General features: G+C 37.5%; 1 protein-coding gene across 2 annotated transcripts in view; it reads right to left on the reverse strand.

The window, feature by feature from the left end:
- The window catches only part of NPC1 (NPC intracellular cholesterol transporter 1), a 46,990-nt gene that overhangs the window by 9,013 nt on the left and 12,111 nt on the right, over nucleotides 1-25,866 (reverse strand). The window contains exons 4-19 of one of the 2 annotated variants that reach the window (XM_074276616.1): nucleotides 18,064-18,239; nucleotides 17,061-17,228; nucleotides 12,740-12,989; nucleotides 12,046-12,119; nucleotides 11,327-11,697; nucleotides 9,276-9,502; nucleotides 8,529-8,629; nucleotides 7,160-7,262; nucleotides 5,910-6,099; nucleotides 5,301-5,483; nucleotides 4,119-4,233; nucleotides 3,397-3,524; nucleotides 3,159-3,299; nucleotides 2,665-2,754; nucleotides 1,737-1,927; nucleotides 1,406-1,521 (exon numbers count right to left, since the gene is read on the reverse strand). In XM_074276616.1, the coding sequence (XP_074132717.1) occupies nucleotides 1,406-1,521; nucleotides 1,737-1,927; nucleotides 2,665-2,754; nucleotides 3,159-3,299; nucleotides 3,397-3,524; nucleotides 4,119-4,233; nucleotides 5,301-5,483; nucleotides 5,910-6,099; nucleotides 7,160-7,262; nucleotides 8,529-8,629; nucleotides 9,276-9,502; nucleotides 11,327-11,697; nucleotides 12,046-12,119; nucleotides 12,740-12,989; nucleotides 17,061-17,228; nucleotides 18,064-18,239 (2,624 nt within the window). Of the gene's footprint in view, nucleotides 1-1,405; nucleotides 1,522-1,736; nucleotides 1,928-2,664; nucleotides 2,755-3,158; nucleotides 3,300-3,396; nucleotides 3,525-4,118; nucleotides 4,234-5,300; nucleotides 5,484-5,909; nucleotides 6,100-7,159; nucleotides 7,263-8,528; nucleotides 8,630-9,275; nucleotides 9,503-11,326; nucleotides 11,749-12,045; nucleotides 12,120-12,739; nucleotides 12,990-17,060; nucleotides 17,229-18,063; nucleotides 18,240-25,866 lie in introns of both variants that reach the window. The other variant, XM_074276606.1, reaches the window with a different exon arrangement.

A 25,866-nucleotide genomic window follows, 5' to 3' on the forward strand; every position in this document is an offset into this window, starting at 1 on the left:
AATAATTCTTTAACTTCTTTAACCATTAATGGCCACATCTGCAATATTAAGAGGATGGCATACACAAGTTTTTTCTATCTTTAAAATGTCCATAGATTTCTATCCTTCAAAATATGGCCTTCTATTTAAAGTTTAAAAAAACAATGGGTCTCGAGTAGTAGGGAACAGTCAAGAGAAATCAAAAAAGCAACCCAAAGAGAGACTCCCCAAAGCAAAGTAATCACCTGGGCCCTGAGATAGTCTTGCCGCCATCAGCCCTGCACTCACTAGGCCTTCAGACTGGACACTGCCATCTGCGACTTGCCAACTTCAGTTCTGGATTCCACCCTCTGGGGTACTCATACTGTTCTGACTGACCAGTGCCCCTAGGCCCGAGTGGCCTCAGCCATGTGCTATGTTACTCCTTAATGCTCTTGCCTCCTGCTCTGGGGCTATAGGCAGCTCCTTCAGACCCTCCCTTTCCTTGCCCATTCCAGCTCTAATTAGCAACAGCAATTGGGCCTTTGATTTCCAGGACTTGTAATTCCTATTGGAAGAGAGCATTTAATGAGGACCATCCTCTCCCAATCAGTGCCTGAGATGTAGGGTCTATATTCACACCAACACAGAGAAGTTACACTGCCAAGATCATAGAGGATCTGGAACAATAATCTGATCTAATTAATCCCCTCCCAGTACCAGAAAGGGAGCCAAATTACTTGTGAGTTGCATTCACTAGTCCTATGACTTACCTCTGATCCCCATTCCCCTCTCTGTATCACCTTCCCAACTAGAACGTAAACTCCTTGAAGGTAGATAGTGTTTCACTTTTACATCTAGCACTAAACACTTCTCAGAGTGCTTACCATCACACTTAATAAATGCTTTTTCATTCATTCATAAGGTTTTAGATTTAGAGCTAACAGGGATCTTCAAAGTATTTTAGATTAATCTTCCTTATACCACATACAGCTAAGGAAGAAGTCAAGACTTGAGAGCTGACTTTTCCATAAATCACATAAATGAGTAAAAGTGACAGAACCAGGCCCTGACTCCACATTCTCTGAATCCAAAATATGGAACCTCTTACTAATATAAGGCCTCCCAGTAAGGTAAGCAACATTATAAGGAACAAGGAATTTATATTTCTTATTTCAAAACAATAGGATCAATCAGTAGTTTTTAAAGGGTCTATTTGGCCTATGATACACTGAAGCTGTTTAGCATGGTAGTCGAGAAATAACTGTCCAATTTTAATCCATGATTAAATATCTCCAAAGAAATGACACAGGAAACTATAAACTGGCTGAAAGCTATCACTCTAAGTTAATTAAGTTTTAATGTGTTATGCAAAACTTTTCACTTAATAAAAAAGCAAAATTTAAAAGAAGCTCAAAGAAAAAGGAAGACTTTGAGAGGGTCTTACCTGAAGCATTACAAAATCGATCTGTCATATTATAAATTCGGCAGCAGGAAGACTGGGGTTTGATCCAATCAAAATAATCATCAATCCAGGAAGAAGGGGCAAAACCTATCTTTGTGCTATGGGACATAAGACAAATAAATGGGTAGGATGACAACACCAACTCTTTGATATTATTTTAACTTAAAATAAAAATCACTTTTGGGCTAAATCCACTCCTGAAAGTTCTGGTCCATGACAGCTGAAACTGAGGACACATTTTGCATTCTAATTACCAAAGCAAATGTAAAAAGAGTTTCAAGTTTATAATGGCAAAGAGGAATGCAGTACTTACTAATTCTCTAGTTCTGCAGCATTAAAAATTTGCTGCACAAGTGAATTGTTGTTACATCCCATTCCACCACACACCATGTTCTGCCCCTCTAATGAGGTATAGTTATGTCCTTCTTCTAGCACAAAATACACAGGAGGACCTGCATGTAGGTACTGGTTCAGGGACTTGAAATAATCCAATACATAAGAGTCCTTAAAAAAAAAAAAAAAAAAAAAAAAGACCATACAACAGATTAGAGAAAAGGGAAGGTAAAACTTGGGCAAGAAAAATCATTAAAAGATCATAGTAATGCTACAAAACCATAATTATCAAACTTGACACCAAGAGAGGACACATAACAACGCTCCCAAATTTTTTTGCAGATATGGTAAACTGTGGGTGTGGGGAACAGCAGACATTACACTTTTTTTTTAATAATTTGATTAGCCTTGCCGAACTGTTTCCTATTTTCTATTCTTTATCATAAGGATGACTCTCAGAGAAGGGAAGGGGAAAGGATAAACTGGGAAATGTAGGTGATCTGAAATCATCTAGAAATTTTTGTTACCAATTAGTATCAATAAAAATGTATTTTACAAAAAGAAAACTTTTTCTTTAAGAAAAAGTCATTAGCAAACTGTTGAATGAATATTCCTTTGACAAAGATGCTTGAAAAAAATAGGAAGTAGATCTTATCTACATTCAAGTTATATGTAACTCCTTTAAATCCAGCTACAAATTGACAAACCGGTTGTTCATGCTATGGTTTGGCTTTAAAGAAGGCACAGTGAACAATGGGGTAACTCGAGTTTGCAATTCTGCAGAGTAATACCCTTAACATCAGTAAAGATGTATTTATCAGCTGACATTTTCCCTTTACACCTATATTACCTATATAAATTTTCTTGGTTAATCAAGTCAAATGAAATCAAAATAAAACAAATCTTACATTTGGCATTGAAAGAGACTGATCCAAGCCAATTTCCACTTTGTTGAGAACTGCTATACTGAATGACAGAATACCCACAAATACAGATATCTGCAAAAGTAAAAAGAAGTGGTAAGGACTTAAGGCTTCTGCAAAGTATCTCCACAATTACAAAAACTTGAAAAAAAAAAAAAAAGATTCGAATCCCTGAAGAACTTGGACTTTCCTAAGAAGTGGCCAACTTTGGTCTAAAGATCATGCAATGATGATGCATTTCTGTCTAATGGGCAGGGCAGTCATAAATCCATCACTATCATCAAACAAGCTAGAACTCTAACAATTTATACCTGTGGAAAGCACTAACTAGCTAAGAACTGGAGAGATAAGCTTAACGTTAGCCACTTTATCTTCCTAAGTGTCCAGTTTCTTACAAGATACTTGTTCTGATTACCTGGTTTCAAGTATCCATTAGAAAAGAGAAAGGGAAAAGCAAATATCTGCAAAAGGCCACATACCACAATAGGCCGCATCCAGTCTTTCAGCAAAAATGGAGAGAAGGCATGTTTGAAAAACTGAAACAAATAGCTCTCTGAGGGCTGGGAGTCAGTTCTATCTTCAGCAATTCTGACACAACACAGAATATCCAATTTATTCTTCTGATTGGGTGAAAAGAAAGATGTCATGGTAAGAACATTATCACCATCATTTAGACAAAGATAGATGGGAATCATCTGCCACAATTAGATACTTTACCTCCTGACGCTTAATGTCCAGGCCTAAAAGACTCACAAAACAAGTAATTTGAAGGAGAAAGTCAATGAAAACAGCCATTCCAGCAAACAGAGAAAAAGTTTGCACAGCTGGCATGGTTGACAAAGCCCCTATGGGATAAAAGAAAAGGAGACTGGTCACTCTTTTCCCACATGAAGTACCAGCTTTACAATTAACCATTTCTGACATGACTGTGGGAAAGGAGGCCGACATACCAATAATTAAGTTCACCCAAGAAGATGTGCTGGGGGTATGAGAGGTATACATTACTAAACTCATTGTGCCTATATTTCAATTGAAAGAGGGTTGGCCTTTACCACCTTGTACTAACTCAATTTTATTCCAATATAGTCATAGCAAGAAATATTTTTCAAAACTCAAATTCTATTTGAATGCTCCTGCGCCAAGAATCCTATCTAAAAATGACTGGGGAAGTTTTAAAGATATTTACTCCAAGTAGAAAAAGACTATACTTCATAGATGATATATTTCCCAAAATCCATGCTCATGATGTGATGCTTAAATGCAGAGAAAGACAGATAACAATTCTTTTAAAACATCCCACCTCCACACCCACTCCAATAAAATATTCTGATCACATTTTAAGTGTTAAAAGGAGGCAAAAAGGAGAGCATTCAGATATTCATTTGCATACTACTCAGGCTCAATGAAAGCAAGTACAGAGCTGTATGAGGAATAATTACCTAAGAAAAAGGCTATAGTCTCTGAAAATGATGACAGGAACATGCTCGGAGCCACTTCCCCCAGGATCCTGCCCAGTTGTTTATCTAGTGTTTCCCCTTGAAGGCGTTCATCTCTCTGAAAGATGAAAAAAAGATATTTTCCACACAATTGACTGTATTTCCTCCCTCTAAAGAGACAAGACTGACTTTAAAAAGAATTAAAAAAATCCTTAATTTTAATTCACAATGAGGATTTAAGTATAAATTTCCTAGTCCCTCTCCAAAGGAGACTATTAATAGAAATTCAATCCAAGGGATTCCTAGTGCTTCTTCCCCCCATCTGACACAAGAAACCAAAGCCCAGAAAAAATGAAACAACCAAAGGTCACAACACTGATGGGATCTGAGTCCACCACTGAATCCAATCTGGTTTTATTTAATTTCTTCTTGTCCAGATCCTAAGTCGACAGTCCTTAGAGGAAGAACTCTTCTCCTCTCTCTCCTGTGCCTAGGCTGGTAATGACTTTTCTTCTTCTGAGCATATGTAGCCTACATATCTCACATTTAGGTATTATTTACTTTATAATCACCTAGGCATATGTAATATGCTCCACAAATTTCAAGAGGATAACCAAAGACTTTTAAGCTTAATTAAACCTGTGATAATGCATCTTTATACTTCAAGCTTCTTTAACTGCTATCTCTAAAGATTTAGGGCAAAGGGAACTTGTGGCATATTGGCCACTGGGTAGAAAACAATCTTTGTACTAAAGGTTTATTTTATATTAAGGCAAAGGCAATATGGTAAATTGGACAATGACAATCTGAAGTCAGGAAGATCTGATTTCAAAACCTACCTCTGACACTTAAGATCTCAGTGACCAAGGGAAAGCTATAATTCACATATGAGCCTTGTTTCTTTGGTAAAATGGGGCTTTTACCTACAGTATCTATTTCACATTATATAGAATGAGATCTGTAAAATCCTTGCAAACTCTAAATTATATTGTTATTACTACTGACCCTTTTCCCTGGTGCTAATGAATTCACACTAGTAATCATTAAAGTGTCCAGATAGAATAGATTAAAAGACATATAATGAAAATACAATGTTTCAACTAAGGCATTTTTCTTCTTTTTGATTTGCTTTCAAATAACTTAAAAAATGGAAACGAATGGCAAGATTGGTAAGTATGAGTATACCTGAAAGGTCTGCACTAAAATAAAGATGTTGTCTACTCCAACTGCAAGCACCAAGAATGGGATGACTTCAATGACAATTAAGGTGAGGGGTATTCCAATATAGCTGAAGAGACCTAGAGAACACACTACTGAACTGAGTACCATCAGGATACCTGCAATTCCCAGGGAGATTTTAGAATCTACCTGAAAATATTAATAAAAGAAAAATGGTTAGTTTAGATTCTGCTGTCAGACTGGACAATTCTAAGTAAGGAAGATTTCAGTGAAGACACTAATCCTTTACCAGTGGTAGATAGAAAATATATTTGGCCTTCCCTAGTAAGTTATAATCTATATCAGCACAAGCCAGGGTGGTAAAGAGACATGTCTATACACTTCCTAATTTACAAATGCATTCTTAACACCTATCCCAATTGAAAAAAAAAAAAAAAAAAAAAACTACTTAAATGAAAACAGAGAAGTGATGTGTCAAAAAACTTTGTTCTTTACAAATATGAAACTAACTTTATCTCTTTTAAATATAAAGATTATGCATAAGAAATACTTTAGGGATATAAAAAAGTCTCAGTAATATTGAAAACTAAAGGAAAACTCAATAATATTACATACCAGGAACCTATGACAGCTTTTGATGTGTCCTAAGGCGATAGAAATATATAAAAACATGACACCATAGCTAATTAGAACAGTGACAACATCACCATTACTTTCACGATTTATCTCATCTTCAATACTTCGTTCAGCAGAGAAAGAAATAGTCAAGTTTGGATTTTTGTAGTTTTTTATAAAGCTGATAAATCTAAAAAGTAAATAAAATGCATGTCAGAGAGAAAAACCCAGCAAAGCAAAGACTCTAAGCATTACTGATTTAGAAGCAGGTCATCTACCAAATCAATTCCAATAGAGCAGTAATGAATTGAACCAGCTACACCCAGCAAAAGAACTCTGGGAGATGACTATGAACCACTACATTGAATTCCCAATCCTTCTACTTTTGTCCACCTGTATTTTTGATTTCCTTCACAGGTTAATTGTACACTATTTCAAAGTTCAAATATTTTTGTACAGCAAAATAACTGTATGGACTTGTGTATATATATATATATATATATATATATATATATATATATAGTATTGAACATATACTTTAACATATTTAACAACCTGCCATCTGGGGGAGAGGGTGGAGGGAAGGAGGGGAAAAGTTGGAACAGAAGGTTTTGCAAGGGTCAATGCTGAAAAATTACCCATGCATATATCTTGTAAATAAAAAGCTATTAAAAAAAAAAAAAAGTAGGTCATCTAATTTAACCCCTTCATTTGACAGATCATGATTCTTTTATGAGCTATAGTATGTAGTATGGATCATGACTATTTTATGGGCTGTAGTAACAGAGCTGAGATTTAAAAACAGATTCTAAGGATTTCAAATCTAGCCCTCTTTCCACTATCTCAACACAATGTCTAAACTGTTTTCTATACTGGGTTGAGGGTTAAATGACAGTTTTCAGAACCTGGTCAATTTCTGGTCATTTAAAAAACAAATGTATTCAAAGCAAGTTCAATCAGACTGTTCTTAAAAGCTCCCTTTCCCTTCTACAATCTGGTAAAAGATGGAATTTTAAACTCTGCTATGTTGAAAAAAAATTATAAATGATTGTGAAATGGGTCATCATTTTCCAACAAGAATTTAGGCATTTAAGTATAGATTTTTTCCCCCCAGTCTACCTACTAGTACCAAATAAGGGAAAAAACATGATCTAAAGTTATCTGCTCACTGATTAAAAAATACTGAGAGTAAAATGTCAAACTAATTATCCAAAGATACAAGAACTTTACTTAAAATCTAAGAAACTTACTCTTTTTCCCAGGCTTGGGCTTTCTGTAGCTTTTCAGTGTTGTTATAGTAATTATTGACAGGAAGGGTAATCACAAGGGCAGTAGCATTATTATAATTTTGATCTATAAAGGAAAAATACAATAACACAAAGATTACAAGCTTGAAACTAAGGAGACTCCTAACAAGAGAGCTTATAACCTAATGACATGGCAATAATTCCTCTATAGCAAGAATGGGACAATTTACTAGACAAGTCTACAGTTGAGCTTATGAATTAAGACTTATCTACCCAAAAGGAACCCAATTCTCATTTAGTAGATAAGTAATTTAAGACTATAGGTCAGTCTCTCCTCACCCACACAGACGATGCCCAAGAACTGTCATTGGCTGCCTTCCTCTGCAGAGGAAAATCTTGTCAAACCTCTTGTAATTAAACCTCAGGTGCCAAAGATGCTATGACCTTCATTTACCACTGCACCCTGGGCAATCTGTTGTGATGTGCTATGGGAACTAGCAAAGAGAAATTAAAGCTGTATTTTCCATATTTAAAAGCCTTGAGTGACATACATATGGCTGAATTTCTTAATCAGCCAACTTCAGAAAAATATAACTTAATTGTTTCAGCACTGAAACATACCTTCTTTAAAGAGACTATTGATGCTAAAGACTAAACTCTCACTTTATCTGATCTTCTAAATATGTGAAGTTTAAAACAATTTAATTCATAAAAGGAAAAAAAATTAGGCGGAATGGACAAAAATTGAAAAATTATAATGAAATGTTATGTGTAAATATTCAAGTAAACATAAATAACTGCAAAGCAAGTTGGCTCTGGTGATATAATACTAAGGTCTGTTAATAAAAACTCTTTTCTTTCTTTCTTTTTTTTTTTTTAAGGCTGGGGTTAAGTGACTTGCCCAGGGTCACACAGCTAGGAAGTATTAAGTGTCTGAGACCACATTTGAACTCGATCCTCCTGAATTCAAGGCTGGTGCTCTATCCACTGCGCCACCTAGCTGCCCCTGTTAATAACAACTCATTAAATGAAAAATGAAAAGGGGGGAAGAAACCAAAAATTTCAAGTTAAAGAAAAAAGAAAACCTATATGCCCTGATTTCATAAGACAAGAAATTAAGTTTTAATATCTGGGCACTTCAGAGGTCTTAAGTTAGTAGTTACCTTTGGGATCAACCTTAGGGAATACAGAGAGGGAGAACAAGAGCACACGAGGGAGAGACAGAGACAGAGAAACAGAGCGGGGGGCGAGGGGGGAGAGGGAGAAGGAAGGAGGGAGAGGAGAGGGAAAGAAGGAGAACAAGAGAGAGACAAAGACACAAAAGAGAGAGTGAGAGTGAGAGACAGACAGAGACAAAGAGAAAAGGACTTACCATCATAGCCTCCTAAGACAAGCCAAGGGAAAATAGGCCCACCAAATGTTCCCAAGCAAGAATCATGAAGCAGACTTGTATCATTCAAAGAGGCAGGAGCCCTGCCAAAAAGATCCAAAAATAATTTTTAACACAGAGAAACCAGGGCAAGGTTACAGGAAACACCCATATTGAGCTACAAATTAAATAGGCCCAAGTAAGACAGACATATGTCCTCAATTCGTAAATGTTAACTGATTCAAATCCTGCAAATAAGTTTGTAAATGCTGGGGAATGTCCTGTTGCTAAGCCTTTGCAGAGTGGCCTCTACTAAAACATTTGGAAAATACTGGTAAGGCAAAAGATGCCAAGGAGCTTCCTGGAGTATTCACGCTCCAGCTTTCACTCTAGCTTTTCACTCTCAGTCACCAAGTAATCTGAAGCAAGCAACTTCAAAGGGCAGCAACTGGACTAACAGGGGAGTCAGAAGGTTTACCAAGCGCTTTACATACATGAGGTCCTATGAGATTTTCATATATATTTTACAGAGGCAGGAAAGAAAAAAACAAAGGGATCACTGGGTTGGGAGCAGGATGCAGACCTGGGGCTCTCCTAAAGTGCTCCCTCTCCTTACACAGGGACAACTGTTTGCTACTTTGTGACATCTGATAAAAGCCTGAAAATGCACGGCATCAGGGCCTGTGCCAGGACAGATTTCTTAGACACAGTCATTTTCTCAGAGATTTTTTTATCCCCACTTGTGCTTACCGTGTGCAGTACAAGAAGTGGGTGTGATAATCTGCATATACAAAGAATTCGTCTCCTTTTTGGTGATCCAAAACAGAATGGCTGTTCTGGAAGTAATTTAGTACACTCAGGATAGTGCAGTTGTTGTTATAAGGAGATAAGGGAGCCAAACAGATGTCCTGAAGTGTCACTGTTTCATTGTTATAAGAAGCAGTAATGCTCTCAATAGCTGTCTGTAAGTCCAGCACCTGGAAGATCAGAACCACAATTACATTAGTTATCTAACAGTTGACTAATGTTTTGAATATTTGCTAGGGTTAGAAGGTGGGATGCATAAGTTCTTCTAGTCTAGGGGTTCTTAACCTTTTTGATAATGGGTATCTTTAGTAGTCTGGTGAAACTTATGCACCGTTCTCTCACAAAATGTTTTTAAAATGCATGTAATTAAATTAGAATTAAATAGAATTAAAAAAGGAAATTGATTATATTGAAATACTATTATCAAGAGAAAAAACCTGTCCTAATCTATGAGAGGAGGATCGCAGCTAAAATAGAATTGTCTTAAGTATACAAAATAAGGCTCAGGGTGATCCTTAAAATAAGGATTTAAGTGGTCTTCCCAGGCTTCACACTTTAGTGAACCTTGAATGGCTATCAAAAGGATCAAATGGCTAAAGCTAAACAATTTTTCAGAGAAGCAGAAAGCAGGAGAAGACAGCCATCAGCATAAATAAGGTAACCCCTAAAAGCCTTTAAAAAACTCTTTTCTGATACCCTCAAAATTTCCAAAACCACCTGGGACAAACAAGTGTGAAACTGTTACCTATACCCTATTTTTCAGGGTCTTTGTCCTTGTTAATATAGAAAGGAAGAGTATGTATATACACAATTTGTCTTCAACAAGGTAGGAAAGGGAGATGCAGAAGACTAAACATTCTTCTTTCTGAAATAAAGCTTTAGATATTTTTGTTGCCATCTTCTTGAAGCTTTATAAAAAATCCCAAAAGGTCAGACTTGCTAGTATCCCTCCCACTTCCTATTATTTAATATTTACTCTGTATTCATATCTACTTCTATATATTAATTTTTTCTCCTGTCCCCTTAAGAGGGGAGAGAGGAACACAACTGTTATCTCATATTCCCAATCCCTAGAACAGTGCCTAGCACACAGCATTATGTTTCAAAATGCTGGTTTAATCTAATGGTATTTATAATCAGAAATTATGTTTGAGAAGATTAAAAACATATGGAACTGTGTAAAATACAAAACGATGATTTGTTGGGTGATTTATCCACAGACACAGTGTACCACAGGATAATATAGGATGGTTTTAAAAACCCTCTAGCAAAGTTGAGTGACATCTCTCAACAACAGAAGTCAAAATAGGACAATTTCAGGATAATTACTGCCAACATGATCATTATGAAATAAGCTTCCTTCCCAACCAGCCAAGCATTAAATCTTAGAAGGCTGGATCATCATGCTGGGAAGCTATTTAATTAATGACCAAAAAAGAGAATTTGCCAGTTTGAAAAAATTCACAATGTAAAATTTTAGTAAATAAGTTCTTGATGAAGAAAGAATTATTGGTAAAGCCTTCCCTTTGTTCAGACACAATTTTCCATCCAACCTTTAAAAGAAAAAAATTGTCAGGTTTTAATCCAAGAGGTAACTAAAAATGGGAGTCACTATAAAAGTCCACTGGATTTTTGAAGCTTCTAGGAGAAAGGATGTATGTTTACTCAAGAATCTGGAAAGTCAATAATGTCTTTGCCTAATTAGGCACGTTCTCAGGTAAAGCCTTCGGAGAAAGGGCCTTCAGGCCATGAAGGCCATGAAGAACTTGGGTTCAAGTCCAATCTCAGACATTGTAATGGTTCTATGATCCTGGGTAAGTCCCTTAACTTCTTAATGTTCCAAGCAACTCTATTTGCAGGAAAGGTGCTATGGTAATTATTCATTAGGAACTGATGAAATTACAAGTTCAGCCTGTCCCCACTTCCTTTAAATGATATACCACAAATATACTAAGTACCTCCAGTACTAATAATGATAGCAAATGGCAAATTACCTGGTGCAGAATCCCTTTGTCCAGGGGGGGCCCAAAGGGAACATCAGCTCCGGAAGGATATGGCTGGTAAATGTGCCCTTCAGTGTGTGGAGCCTGGATTATAAGCTGTTCAGTACGGAAGAAAGGTCCAAAGTGGGTGTCAAAGTATTCTTTCTCCAGGTGAGCTTGGCTGTTGGGGGCAGACCAAAGATCGACTGGATTGGTAGTGAGTCTCATGAACACCAGACCCGAACTGCAGACTACGATGAAGAGCAAGGAGCAGATGATGACAGGCACTGGGTTTCTCACGCAGAAAGACCCCCATCGTGTAAACCCCTGGGTCAAGCAGCTCTCAAACACTGCCCCGAGGCGATCACCACAGGATGCCTCCCCTGGAAGAGCAGGAGAGGAAGGGAGGTTGGAGGTTAAGAGCCAAGCCATTCCTGAAATTTGTAACAGGAAAGAAGTTAACAAACTTCACAGAGCAGTGATGGAGTAAGGGCTGAGGGGAAAAGGGGGGAGGAAGTCTTTGCCCAGCCTAAGGATGCATATAATAATGATACATATAAAATCCATGCCTTCCCTTCCAGAGATGGTGATTCATACCCTCATCCAGGAGAATGAACTTAGCAAATGAATCCCTCCCCTTAGAGTAAAAATTATTTTTTTATAATCATGATGCCCATTTAGCTAAATAGTTCCATCCCCCCCTTTATTTCTCAAATTCCAAATAAGCATACCTCGATCACTGGCATTAACAGAAAAGGCTATATTGCCATCAATTGGTGTGTATTCAGAGACAAAATACCGTTTCCTGGGGGGAAAGGAAGAGCATAAGCAATATTAATAAACTTTTAATCATGCTGTAACTGAAAAGATCATTCTGAAATCACTATAAATCCCATAAAAAGCTTTTCCCCTGTTTTTTCTTTGTTCAAGAGCATTCATCTTTACTTAATACTCTTCCTGCAAAAAAGTGCTTTTTTTTTTTTTTTTTTGCAAATGTTCTTTGAACAGTTAACAAAAAGTTTCTTTTCAAAGTCTTTGTTTTGAAATCTATATCTCACAAATTTTAGGCTCTCAGAAAGTACTATTCCAGATTAATAAAAAAGTAAACATTTATTCAGAAACTCATTTGAATTGATTTAATTTTGATGATCATCATGTTAGTTTTAGCAAATAGTAGCCAAACAGAAAACTGACATTCCTATGAATTATTATACATAATTCAGAAAAAATTAGCTAAGTGCTTCATCAGGTTCCAGAATGTCTGCTTGCTTTAAAAAATTCATATTCTCTAATTGTAATTCAGAAAACTATTTCCTAAATTACTATAACTGATACTTAATAGCCAAAAGAAAATGAACAATGCCACATACAAGTTTGTTTTCCACCCCCCTCTCCAATTAAATAAAAAACATATTAAGTCCTTACCTGTAGCACCATACTATAAAAAACATTCCAAAAAACACAAGCAAGAATCCCATGTAGAAGATCCACATAATGACATACATGGCATCCAAACCAAATATCAGCCAAGGAACAGGAGGTGGTGGGGGCTGGGGTTTGGGCCCACAAGTAATAGAACAATCCTGACAGCTACAAGGCCCGGTTACATCATCCACTGACTCATTACAGCCTTTGGTGGCATTGTTCATTGGTTCCATTTTATAAAGAGAGTTATCTAAGGGATTAAATAACACTAAATTAATAGTTTAACAAATTCATTCATAGATTAACAAATTAACAATATATCTTTAAAAAAAAATTTTTAATGCTTTTGATTTTCAAAACAAATGTATGGAGAATTTCCAACATTCTCTCTTACAAGACCTTGCATTCCAATTTTTTTTTTCCTTCCCTACTCTCCCTCTCCTAGGTGGCAAGTAATTCAATATATATTAAACATGTGCAATTCTTCTATACATAGTTCCACAATTATTGTGTTGCACAAGAATTATCAGACCAAGAAGGGAAAAAAATGACAAAGAAAACAAAATGCAAGCAAACAATACACAGTCCTCTCTCTGGGTGTAGATGGCTCTCTTCATCACAAGATCATTGGAACTGATCTGAATCATCTCATTGTTGAAGAGAGCACAACCATCACACTTGATCGCCATATAATCTCCTTGTTGCCATGTACAACGATCTCCTAGTTCTGCTCATTTCACTTAACATCAATTCATGTCTCCCCAGCCCTCTCTGAAATCATCCTGCTGATTGTTTCTTGCAGAACAATAATATTCCATATGAATATAAGCCATAACTTATTCAGCCATTCTCCAATTGATGGGCATCCACTCAGTTTCCAGGTTCTTGCCACTAAAAAAAGGGCTGCCACAAACATTTTGCACATATGGGTCCTCTTACCTTTTTCATTATCTCTTTGAGATACAGACCCTGTAGAGACACTGCTGGATAAAAGGGTTTACACAGTTTGATAGCCCTTTGGGCATAGATTAACAACATATTTTAACAATAAGAACTTGATTTTATCTGAGAAGTAGAAGTACTTAAATGACAACACAGAAAAGAACCATTTGTAATTTATGTGGGTCTGTATGTGTGTACATACATATATATGCTTATTTTAAAACCACTACTGAATAATCATATAGCAAAAACAAAGAAACCCAAAACTCTCCCACCTCTTCAATTTGATTTATCACTACTACCATCCCTTCCCTGTCTTCCTCTTCCCCATCCGCAACTTCTGATTTTACAAATACAAGCAATTCCCAGCGAGGAGATTTCCTTCTACTACAGCAGAGACCAGAAGCTTAAGACACATGCTGGTTATAGGACTCCCACTAGACAGTTTTCTATTTTCCCATCAATAAGAATTCATCAAAAGTCTATTATGTATCTGCATTCATTCTAGAAAGCTATCTGAAACAGTACTCCAAAAGTTCCTAATAGTACATACATACCCCTTTGACTGAGAGGTCACCACTATGAGGAATATATATGAAAGAATCAAAGTCTCTCAAAAATTGCTGCTATAAATATATTTACAAAAATATTTATAGCAGCAATTTTTATCGTGGCAAAGAATAGGAAATTAAGGAAGTATCCACCAAATTGTAAATGATTGAACTGGTATATGAATGTAAAAAAAGAACAATTTCACACAAACTTGGGACGATTTGTATTAGCTGATGTGAAATGAAGTGAGCAAAACCAGTTGAACAATTTACACAATAGCTACAATAAAGTAAAAACAAACAACTCTGAAAAATTTAAGAACTCTATTCAGTGAAGTAATTGATTACAATTCCATTAGTCCAATGATGAACACAGGCAGCTAGGTGGTACACTAGATAAAGTGTCCAGCCTGGTATTAACAAGACTCGTCTTTCTGAGTTTAAATCCTGCTTCAGACACTTCCAAGCTTTGTGATCCTGGGCAAGTCATTTAATTCTGTTTGCCTCAGTTTCCTCATCTGTAAAATGGACTGGAGAAGGCAAAGGCAAACCACTCCAGGATCTTTGCCATGAAATGGGCTCACAAAGAGTGGGACACAGCTGAAATATGACTGAACAAATGACGATGAATGCAACCCATCTTCTAAGACAGGGAGGTGACACACTAAAGCAAAATGAGATACAGATCTTTGGACATGGCCAATGTGAGAATGTTTTGTTCCACCATGGCTATCTGTTAAAAAGGTTTTTATTTTTCTTTCTCAATGGGAGGAAGAGGAGAGAAAATAAATGCTTACTAATTGAAAAATAATTAATTAAAAAAAAAAAACCCTATAACATTATAGAAAAACAAGTAACTCCTTTTTAAAAATTAGAAATGGACAATTCTTTAATTTGGTTTTCTCTTATTTGAGAATTATTGAATAGTATGATTTCTGACACATAGGTCAAGGAAGGAAAAAAAAAAAAAGCCTCCTATGTGTAAAACACATGTTAAGCACTGAGGACACAAAGGAAAAAAAGTGAAAACAGTGCCTGCTATTAAGAATTTACATTCTAAAGAATAAAACAACACCATACACAAGGCAAATATGTAGTAAATGCAACATAATGTTATGAGGGGAGGCATCAGCAATTGGCGGGGGAGAGAGAAAAGAGACAGGAGACCAGAAAAGATATTCTACAGAACATGGAATTAAATCTGAGTCCTGAAAAAAGCCAGGGACTTCAAGTCAGAGATGAGGACACGGAGGTAGGACAGAGCCAGCTAAGAACAGTCAAAGTATTATGTGAAAAAAAGAAGCTCAGAAGAGTGGGTTTATCAGAGAAGACAATGAATTCTGTTTTTGATGAGTGTGAGATGCCTACATGGATGTCCTGTAGCCATTTTACACTCAATATATTCAAAAGTGAACTTGTTCTCCTTCTCCCCACATCCTCCTCCACTTCTAAAATTCCCTCTTACTGTCAAGGGCAACAATGTCTTTCCAGTCCCCCAGAATTGCAAACTGATATCACCCTCAATTTCCCACTCTCTCATCCCCTATAACACTCTGTTGCCAAATTTATCATTTTTCCTTTGTAACTTCTCTCTCTTGAGTGTTCACTTCTCTAACACTGTAACCACCCTGATGACGGCTCTTATCACTTCACATCCAGACTACCACAATAACCTGCTGGTTGGTCTCCAGGACAATGAGGATCCTCCCAATCCAGTCCATCTTCCACTAAATTGTCAAAGCGATCTTTCTAAAGTGTAGATCTGATCATATCATCCCTATCAGTCAACAAACTCTAATGGCTCCCTATTACCTTCATAATAAAATATAAAAACCTTTATTTGACATACAAAGCCCTTTATAATCTGTCCCCATTCCCACCCTTTTCTGTCTTCTTATACCCTAAAATCATTCCTCATACTCTTCAATATAATGATACTGGCCTCCTTGCTGTACCTTGAACAAGATACTCCCAAAGAGTCCCAAGCTCCAAAGTGGGCATTTTCCCTATAGGTGTTCCTTGTGCCTGGAATCCTCTCCTCACCTCTACCTCCTGACTTCCCTGGCTTCCTTCAAGTCACAGATGAAATCCTACCTTCTCCAAGAAACCTTTCCTGATTCCCCTTAATTCTACAATCTTCCCTCTACTGATTATTTCCTATTTATCCTGTACAAAATTTGTTAGTACATAATTCATTGCATGTCCCCCCATTAGATTGTAAACTCATTGAGAGCCAGTACTCCTGGCACATGGAAGATATTCAATAAATGTATGACTAAGAATAAGTATACAACTGATATATTTTAAAAACATTTTCTGAATAAGTTTTGTGAAGAACAAAATCAACTGATGCTTTCTTATTTTACTTCTAAGGAGTTAGTGCAGAGGCAAACTAGAGTGGCAACACTAGCAAGGTATCCCTCTTTTGGGTATTAGTAGAAAACTATTTTTACTTGTAGTCTTCAATTTCATTTTAACTGTATGCTTTTTGTCCCCAAACCAAAAACCTCACTCCATCATTCACATAATCATAGCTACAGAATGCAAAGGGCCCTTAAAGATCAACAGCTACCTCTTTCAGAGACTAAAAGCCTGGCCCAATCTACCACAGCACAATGGAGCTTCAAACCCTGGGCACCAGACTCAGAGCTGGCATTCTTTTCACTTCACCACTAACAGAATTTGATATGTTTCTCATATAGAATATAGGTATGAAGTACTAAATTCATATGTCAATCTCTATCCCCTTTGCACCGTCCATTCTGTTTATTCTTTGTCAATAAAATAAAATATTTTGAATATAAGTGACAAATAACAAGTTCCCCTACCTGAAAATATAGGTATGATGGTGAAAGGTGCTTGTCCATTATTTTTATTGAACATGTATTCAATCCAGTTGGTAGCATTGCAGTCTTTTGCATCTTTCCCACAGAGAAGGCCCAAGGCCTTGTCATTACTAGAGGGGGACTCAACATCCCGGCAGGCGTTATACATGGCTAAAAAAACAACAATGGCAAAAAAGGTGAAATGCTTCTTATAATGATGCCTTCCCACCACCCCAAAGAGGCGTTCCAAGATACTCAGCTCCTAGAATTCTAGAACCTGTAAGAAAAGGGGGCATGAGAGAGTTGAGCATCCAGTGTTCAGACTGTACTTGCTGTCCCCAGCTCAGAGCCAAAGCAGATCCTAAGAACAGCAAGAACTAGGTAGGATGTATACTACAAGAGTATAAACTCTTCCCCTGACTAGCTCTGGGCTCCAAATACCAAGAAGACAGTCAAAAAAAAACAGAGCTCACCATGAACCAGAGGTGGAAGAGAAATACCCTGGCATACAGGTGCACCCGAGTCCTCTCCGAAGCCCCATGGGCCCAAAATAGATAGAGAAAGGACCTGGGGCAATTTCAGTGGAGAGTCTCCTGATAGTGCCAGAGTACACTCTCCTGTACAGCCAACTCTTGTTTCTGTGCCATCACATAATAAGGAATTGCTTCCTTTCCATCATGGCTTTCTCTGAGAAGTGGCTGGGCAGTCTGGTGGCAAGTGCTGGGCCTGCAGGAGACTGCCCCAGATACTTACTAGCTGTGAGGCCCTGTGCCTCAGGTTCTCCTGCTACAAACTGGGGATAATAACAGTTCCTACTGCAGTGGGTTGTTCTAAACATCAAATGAAATGCAAACTTTGAAGCTCTAAGTAAGCACTAGTTTTACTATTACTGTGCTGCTGGTGGGGTCCTGATTTTCTTGCAATAATCCTTTAACTCAAAGCAGTAGTACACAATCCAGACTTCCAACTCATCAGGTGCTACACTATCTTCTCTGCATTAACTTACCATCAGCAAACCTCTGTCCAATGTAGTACTGGAGTTCTTCTACATTTGTTTTGGTCTCATTTGTGGTAGGATCAATATAACTTTCGGTAGCTGTAACATTCAGAAACTGGCTTTGTCGAGGGCTGCAAGTTAGCTCACAAAAGAGGTTCAACAGGTTGTAAAAACAGGATGGACACCTAAAGGAAAAGTCAAGAGGAGGTCATGCTAACCCAATCATATGACATATAGGTAATCACAAATGGAGCTGTGATGGAGAATGTAGCAGATTCCAAAGCCCTACAGGTCTTTGAACAGTTAGTTTCATGGAAAGAAAAATACTTCTCTGTACTCATCAATTCATCTAGAGATGCAGTCTATCTTAAAACCAGAGGGACTTAGAATCATCTTACTAGTAGGTGTCAAACAAAGAACATAAAGACATAAGAGATTTAATCTAATTACATATATATATTAAAAATACCTAATGGGACTAATAATTTTGGTTTCCCCATGTCCCACCTTCACCTAAGTGTCCCTCAAAGTGTGGTAGGTCTTCTAAGTGGCTTAAATTTTAAAAGAGAGAGAGAGAGAGAGAGAGAGAGAGAGAGAGACAGACTTTGGTTTCTCTTTAGATCATATAAATCATATTGTACTAAAGATTTTCATGCAGAGGAACAGTTAAGAATTTTTAACTAATTTTTTGAGGTCTAGTTTATGTGAGCCCCTCCCAACCCCTTACTTTAAACAGTAAAACCAGACTCTCAATTTATTAGTAACTGGATTTTTAGAAGACTGCCATCTTTCCTGTTGGACAATGAAGCTATGCAGCTATCTTACCATACATAAAAACTCACGCACAGTAAAGAAGCTTTTTTACATTGTGCACATGACACTCCTTTGGTTTACTGCTACTGCAAACTCAGACACTTGAATTGCCCCAATGTGCTGAGTTAACAGAAATTATCACCACTCCAGATTCTGGAGTTCACCTCATAATCTGAATACATTATTCTCTGAGACAAGAACTCCTTCAGCTCAACCCCTCCCCACCCCCTGGGCTTCCACCACTCTTTCCCTTGTTCTCTGGTCAGGGAGCTTGTGGCCATCTCCATTCATTCATTTAACCTTTGTGTCTATAGCATTGCTTTGGTTTCTAATTCAGAACCTTTTAAAAAAAATTTAAACATTTATCAAATGCTTTTAGGGTACAGAACACTGTACAAGGTACTCGAGTCCAAAATCTATACAGAAAGCAATTCTTATGCAAAGAAAATGCTATAATAGGGGGCGAGGCATAAAATAAAATATGAGGCAAGTAGGGAAAGGAAGTAGGAAGTCCAGTAATGACTGGGAAGATGAAAAAAAGCTTTATGCAGAAGTGGGCATCTGAGCCGTGCTTTGAAAGGATAAGTACAAACTCAACAAGTGGAAGAGGAAAGGCATCCTAACCAGAGGAAGCAATCAGTCAACAAGCATATATTCATGCTTATTAATGCCTTATTCTACACCAGGCACTGTGGTAATTACTGGAAACACAAAGATAAACAAAAAACAATTCATGCCCAGGGAAGAGGAATTATGTGAATTATTGCAGGATAGATCATGGAGGAGATGACATGTACACCTGGGTAGTGTTGGTGTTAAGTGTACAAACATACATATAAACACAAGCACACAAAGGGAGTAATCTAAAGAGGAAGACAGAAGCTAGGGGGACAAAGAAAGGTCTACTTCAGAGAGTGAGTGCTGAGGTTCCTCATGAAAGAAACCATGGGTTCTAAAAGAGGTGAGGAGGGAAAGCATTCCAGCTACAGGGGACAATCAGTGCAAATGCTCAGGAAGGAAACAGAGAGTCATCTGTGATGAACAGCAAGCAGGCTGGCATGACTGACCACAAAGAGTGCTTGTTGTGGGGTTCAAAAAGAATAATCCACATGGACTAGGAAGTCTTCTGTATAGAAAAAAGGAATAGAAGATCTGGCTGAATGAGCATGAAAAGAGGTGCCTTAATATGACACAAACAAGCTGTGACTTAATCAACAGGAAACCAATAACAATCTTTACCAGAGACCTGATGAAGGAAGATTTGGCCAAAAGTAAAAGGAAGGGTAGAAAAGGCTGGACTGGGAGGGAGAATAGAGACTCCATTTCACCAGGAGGTGAAAATGATCCTATTAGAGTGTCAGCAGTGACAACATTGAGGAAGGTACAGGCCCAAGACAACAGAGACAGGTCCCAGGTAACCTACTAAATGACAGAGATGAAAGGAAAAAAACACTACAAGACAATTTTCCAGACTGAATAGCATCAGCAAGTAGACAGTAACAGCAATGACAAATGGTGAAATAAAAAAGAAAAGCCTGTCTGGAGTGGGGTAAAGAATAACCTCACTTGAACAACTTGGTTTTAAAACAAACAACTCTGAGAGACTCAAGAATTCTGAGACATGGCCAACCATAATTCCAGAAGATTACTGATAAAATATGTTACACATTTCCTGACAGTGGTGATGGGCTCTTTGGTGCAGAAACTTTTTTGGGGGGAGGTAGTTAATGTAGAAATTTGTTGTTGTTTGGCTTTACATATTTGTTACCCAGGATTTTTTCCCTTTAGTAAGGGAATTTCTTTAATTCAGGAGGAAAAGATGGGAGAGAGATGATTTTCATTAGTCGAAAAAAAAAAAAAAATTTAATTAAAACAACCATAATCCTATTTAAAAAAAAATGCTTAATTTGGAAGCTCTCCTGATTTTCAACTGCTTTCTTGTCTCCATCCCATTTCAGGTGGGCCTATGGAGCTGTGCTAAGTGACTCAGTAGTTAGTACCAGGCCTGGAGTTCAAATTAACTTCAGACATTTACTGAGATTGGTCAAGTCAGTTGATTTCTGGTTGCTTCAGTTTTTTTATTTGTAAAATGGGGATAGTAAACACCTAAGTAAAACACTTGGCACAGGACCTGACAAACATTAAGGTCGAAGTAAACATTAGGTAGACCTTATTATTGTTTATTCATCAGCTGCCTCACACTAGTTGCCTGCTCCAGATCTAGATCTAGAAGCAAGGTTAATTTAACTCTGCCAATGCTTCTGGGAGGGATGTGTCTGTAATTCTTCTGGCGCCTGCTCCTCTTTTTGTGAATCTCCAACTATTAGGATCCAAGTTTCTTGAGGAGAGGGAATGCTTTTTCACTTGTGATTCATAGGAAGCACTTAATAAATGCTTTGTCCTTGATTCATTTTGAGTATGAGCTGCCAAAAGGAGATCCAGGTCAAAGGTAACCTGTGGGGCAGGACAGAACTGGAGGAGGATTCAGTAAAGGATCAAAAGCAGGAGGGAGGGAGAAGAGAGTGTCCCCTGATCAATAGTGTCAGCAGCTGCAGGAGGACTAGGAGGGAGGCTACAGGAGGCCCGACAACTTTAGAGAGGGCAGCTTGGGGGACTGCCTAGCCAGAAGGCAGACTATAATGTTAGAGAGGGAGGGGGAATAGATGGAATGCAGGTTTCTACTGCAGATGGCCAATTGTCACATTGGCAGAGAATGGGATCAGAGATGAAGGCTCATAGTCTGGGAGCGGGCCAGGAGGACTGCCATGTGGGGCTGCAGAGTGAGCCATGGGGGGGAGGGGAGAGGAAGGAGGAGGTTAGGAAGAGCTGCTGGGAAGACTGGATCGGTGGGACCGCCCAGCAGCAGTCACTCTTGTTAAATATGCATCTAAGTGTCCATATGGACCAAAAGCTGGAGATTTAAAGACTAAAACAACACTGCCCTTAGGGAGTTGAGTCTATAAGGGGGGGAGAGTTAAAGCTCTTCAAAGCAGATGCAGAGCAGCAAGGAGGAGTCAAAGGGAATGAAGGGGAAATGAATATGGAAGAAAAATCAGGCTGATGACCTCAGGAGCCAAAGGGTACATGGGGGATTGGGAGATTGGGGGAGAGGGGCATCAGGAACCAAAGCCACTGGATTCAGCAATGAGATTAACGGTGACCTTGGAAGGAGTGCTTTCAATAGAATGGTAGAGACAGAAACAAGATTAAAAGGGCTTAAGAAGGAGTGAAAGGTGAAAAGCAGCCTTCTCTACAGTCAGTCTTTTCAACTTAATCAAGGTGACTGTGACTGGGGGCACAGAAGTTCAGGGTGTTTGGACTAGAAAGACCCCATTTGTAAGCAGATGGGAAAGAGCTGATGGACAGAGATTGAAGACTAGCTATGATGGCTGACACAAAGGCCCAGGAGAGTCTGACACACTGGCCTATTGGCAGATCCTCAAACCTGAAACCCTTTTCCCATCTTTGGGTCTTTGCTCTGATCCCCTCAACTCCCCCTCTTTCCTTTTCTTTATGACTTGAATTAAAATTCTACTTTTCTGCAAGAAATCATTCTAGGTTCCTCAAGCTGTTTAGGCTTTCTTTCAGATTACTCTGCACTTACTCTATATACCTATATGTACTTCGACATGCTTCCAATCCTCCCTCTATTTCAATATATGTATTTTTGAGGGATTGTCTATTTGAGGCTCTTTGTATCCTCAGGGCTCAGCACGGTGCATTTAATAAATATTTGCAGAAAGAACTGGTATTAGTCTTATCTTAAAGTAGGAATTCCTCCTCTTCTCTGGTAGGTGGATTAATGAGCTAAGAATGGATAGAAAGGATGAGATCAGAGGGAACCACTTAGAATGGTCTCCATCATTTCAGAAAAGTTAACTCATCCCTATAAGTGAGAAACATAAAAATTTGATTGAAGGCCTTGGCAGAAAAGAAATTTTCAATAGTTGCTATTATTGGGAAATGATACAGGGAACTAGTAAGAAAAGTATGATTAATGAACAGCAGTGAGGACAGAACAAAATTAAAATTAATAATTATTCCTTGCCATTCAAGATAAGTAAAAATTTAAGCAAATTAGTCACTATTTGTTGAGTATCTATTATGTGCTAGGTGTTTTGTGTGTGTGTGTGTGTGTGTGTGTGTGTGTGTGTATACATATGTTACATGTATACAGCACTAGTGATATAAGTACTAAGTTCAAAACAATCCTTACAATGAATTAATTTTCTACTGGGAAAGACAAAAAATATGTGTAAAATATATACAGTACACATATAAACATATATCTATATGGTATACACACACACACACACACACACACACACACACACACACACACACACACACACAAGTATGTCAAGTTAATACAAAGTAGTTTGAGAAGAAAGCTATTAGCAGTTGATGGCTAAGAGAGGAGATCAAAAAAGGCCTCATTCAGAAAGTGGTATCTAAGGGGCATTTTAAAGGAAAAGAAACAGAAGAAAGGAATACATTCTAGAAATGGGGGATGACCAGAGAGAGAATAGTTTGACTGGATCTCTGAATAGGTTCTGAGTAGGTTGGGGGAGGGAAAAAGTGGCAGGCTGACCAGAGAGAAAAGAGGAAAATGATTGCAGTACTAAATAAAACAAAAAATCAAATTAATAAAATATTTAAAATTCAGTAAAATATTTTTTAAAAGTGGGTTTGTAATGCCTTGTTTATCTCTCCTTGTGGACAGTGACACTTTTGTTATCTCCCACTCATTTTGTTCAACCCATGCACTGAACAATCTCATGTTTGTCACTCTGCCAACTTCTCTGATTGATCTGTTGATAGAGATCTGTGATGGTTTAAAGGCAAAAAAAAAAAAAAAAAAAAATAGTGAAATGAACACTGATTATTGATTCAAAGGCCTTGGATTCAATTACTTGTTCTGTTAATTATTATGTGTTTGGTTTGACCATGAACCAGTCACTTCTGTATCTCAGTGTCTAGATTACATGACCTCACAGATTCCTTTGGGGCTGAGATGATCCAAAAACTGAACTTCAGAAGCTGATTAAGAGCTCTAACAAGATATTAAGCTTCCCTGATGCAGCAGAAAAATTAGTCTGGTTTTTCAACTTCAAAGAATTAACTACAAATGATCCTAGATCTTGGGAAGAAATTATTAAATGCTGCCATTACAATTATACCAATATATAGAAGCCACTCTATGATAAGTTCAAGGACCTTCGTGTTGCCATTAATTTGATGCACTGAAAGAATAACATTAGTTTCCAATATGCACTTGATGCATATTTTATTGGTTAAAACAGACTGAATCCTGAAACCCTATTTTACATGCTGGGTCAAAGGAATAAGCCAATCTTCTTGTGAGAACCTTTAGTTCTCACATGACCAAACAACTACACATCAGCATCACAACCTTTGGGATCTTAGCAAAAATTCCAAGAAAATTGCTTTGAACTGTCAAAGTTCAACTTTACTTTGGGATTAGGAACACAGAAGAGATCCAAATCTAAAAGGAAATGAAGGAGAACAATGAGTTCTTAAGGAGAAGAAAGCAGGTGAGCACAAAAGAAAAAGAAAAACAAGTCATGGCTCCAAGGAGAAAATATCTATTAAAGGTTCAAGGACTGCCAGGAGGCCGTCCCTCTCCTCCTCAAGGAGATACAACTCCTAGTTCCAAATTCAACAATTCCTAAATTGTCATGGGCAAAGTAAAGCTAATATTATTCAACAAGCATTTGCAAATTGCCTATACTGTACTTACTCTGCCTTCAAGAAGCTCATGTTCTCCCATGGCTAGCTAGATGACACAGTGTAAAGAATGCTAGGCTTGGAGTCATAAACATCTAAGTTCAGACATTTATTAGCTGTGTGACCTGAATAAGTAACTTAAATCTCTTCCTGCCTCAATTTCAATATCTGAAAAAAATTTTAAATGATGATGATAACAATAGCATCTGTTTTTTATACTGTTGGAAAAATCAAATGGCATATTTATAAGATGCTTCACAAATCTTAAAGCACTATATAAATGCCAGCTGTTATGATATTAAAAACATAGACAAAAAGTAAAACATAATATATATTCAAAGCAGAGATATAGCTATTGTGGAAAGGGGGTTCTAAAAATGGATGGAATTAAGACTTGTAGAGGAGATGGCAATTGAGTTAAGGGAGATACCGATATTTCAAGAAGCAAAGGTGAGGAAGGTTGGGAAATAGGAGTAAGCCAACTTGACTGAAATTCAGGAGACATTGGGAGAATTATATAAAAAACACCTTAGAAGGCAAGTTGGAGCCAGCTCATAATGTAGGGTTTTAAATGCCACGGCAATAGGAAACCGTTGAAAATTCTTGAGCAGGTGAGTGAAACTGTTAGACATGGGCTTATGGAATATTAAAACTGGTAGCCATGTGGAGGATGGGTTGGAAAGCGCAATGAGAGAAAAGATCAATTAAGGGGTTATTTCAAAAGTCCAGATGAAACATAATGAGGGTCGACGTGAAAGAAAGGAAGGGATGCAACTATCAAGGTGAAGAATCTCCAAGACTTGGCAACTATTTAGGTAGGAATAAGGAAGAGGACAAATGAATATAACGAATGAAATGAATAATTAAGTGGAAGGAGAATGAGGATGCCCTTAATAGAAATGGCAAAGTTTGGAGAGAAAGTTTTTTACTTTACTTAAACTTTACACATTATGTTCAAGAAATCTGTGGAACATTAAGGTAGGAATGTCTAATAGGTAGTTAGCAATACAAAACTAGATTTCAGGGTTGGTATTAAGATTAGAAAGATTTAGGATTCATCTGTTTAGAGGTGATAACTAAAATGCATGGAAGCTAGTGAAATAACCAAAGAGAAAAATGTAGAGAAAGTAACAAAATTGGTGCAAACTAGAGAACCCAAAATTTAAATTCTCTCAAATAAACCTCAATAACACTAGTTCATCTTCCTTTCCAATTAGTCATGACAAAAATTCCTTTCCTAAATGTTCTCTG

Source organism: Sminthopsis crassicaudata, chromosome 1, assembly GCF_048593235.1.
Source record: "Sminthopsis crassicaudata isolate SCR6 chromosome 1, ASM4859323v1, whole genome shotgun sequence".
Lineage (NCBI taxonomy): Eukaryota > Metazoa > Chordata > Mammalia > Dasyuromorphia > Dasyuridae > Sminthopsis > Sminthopsis crassicaudata.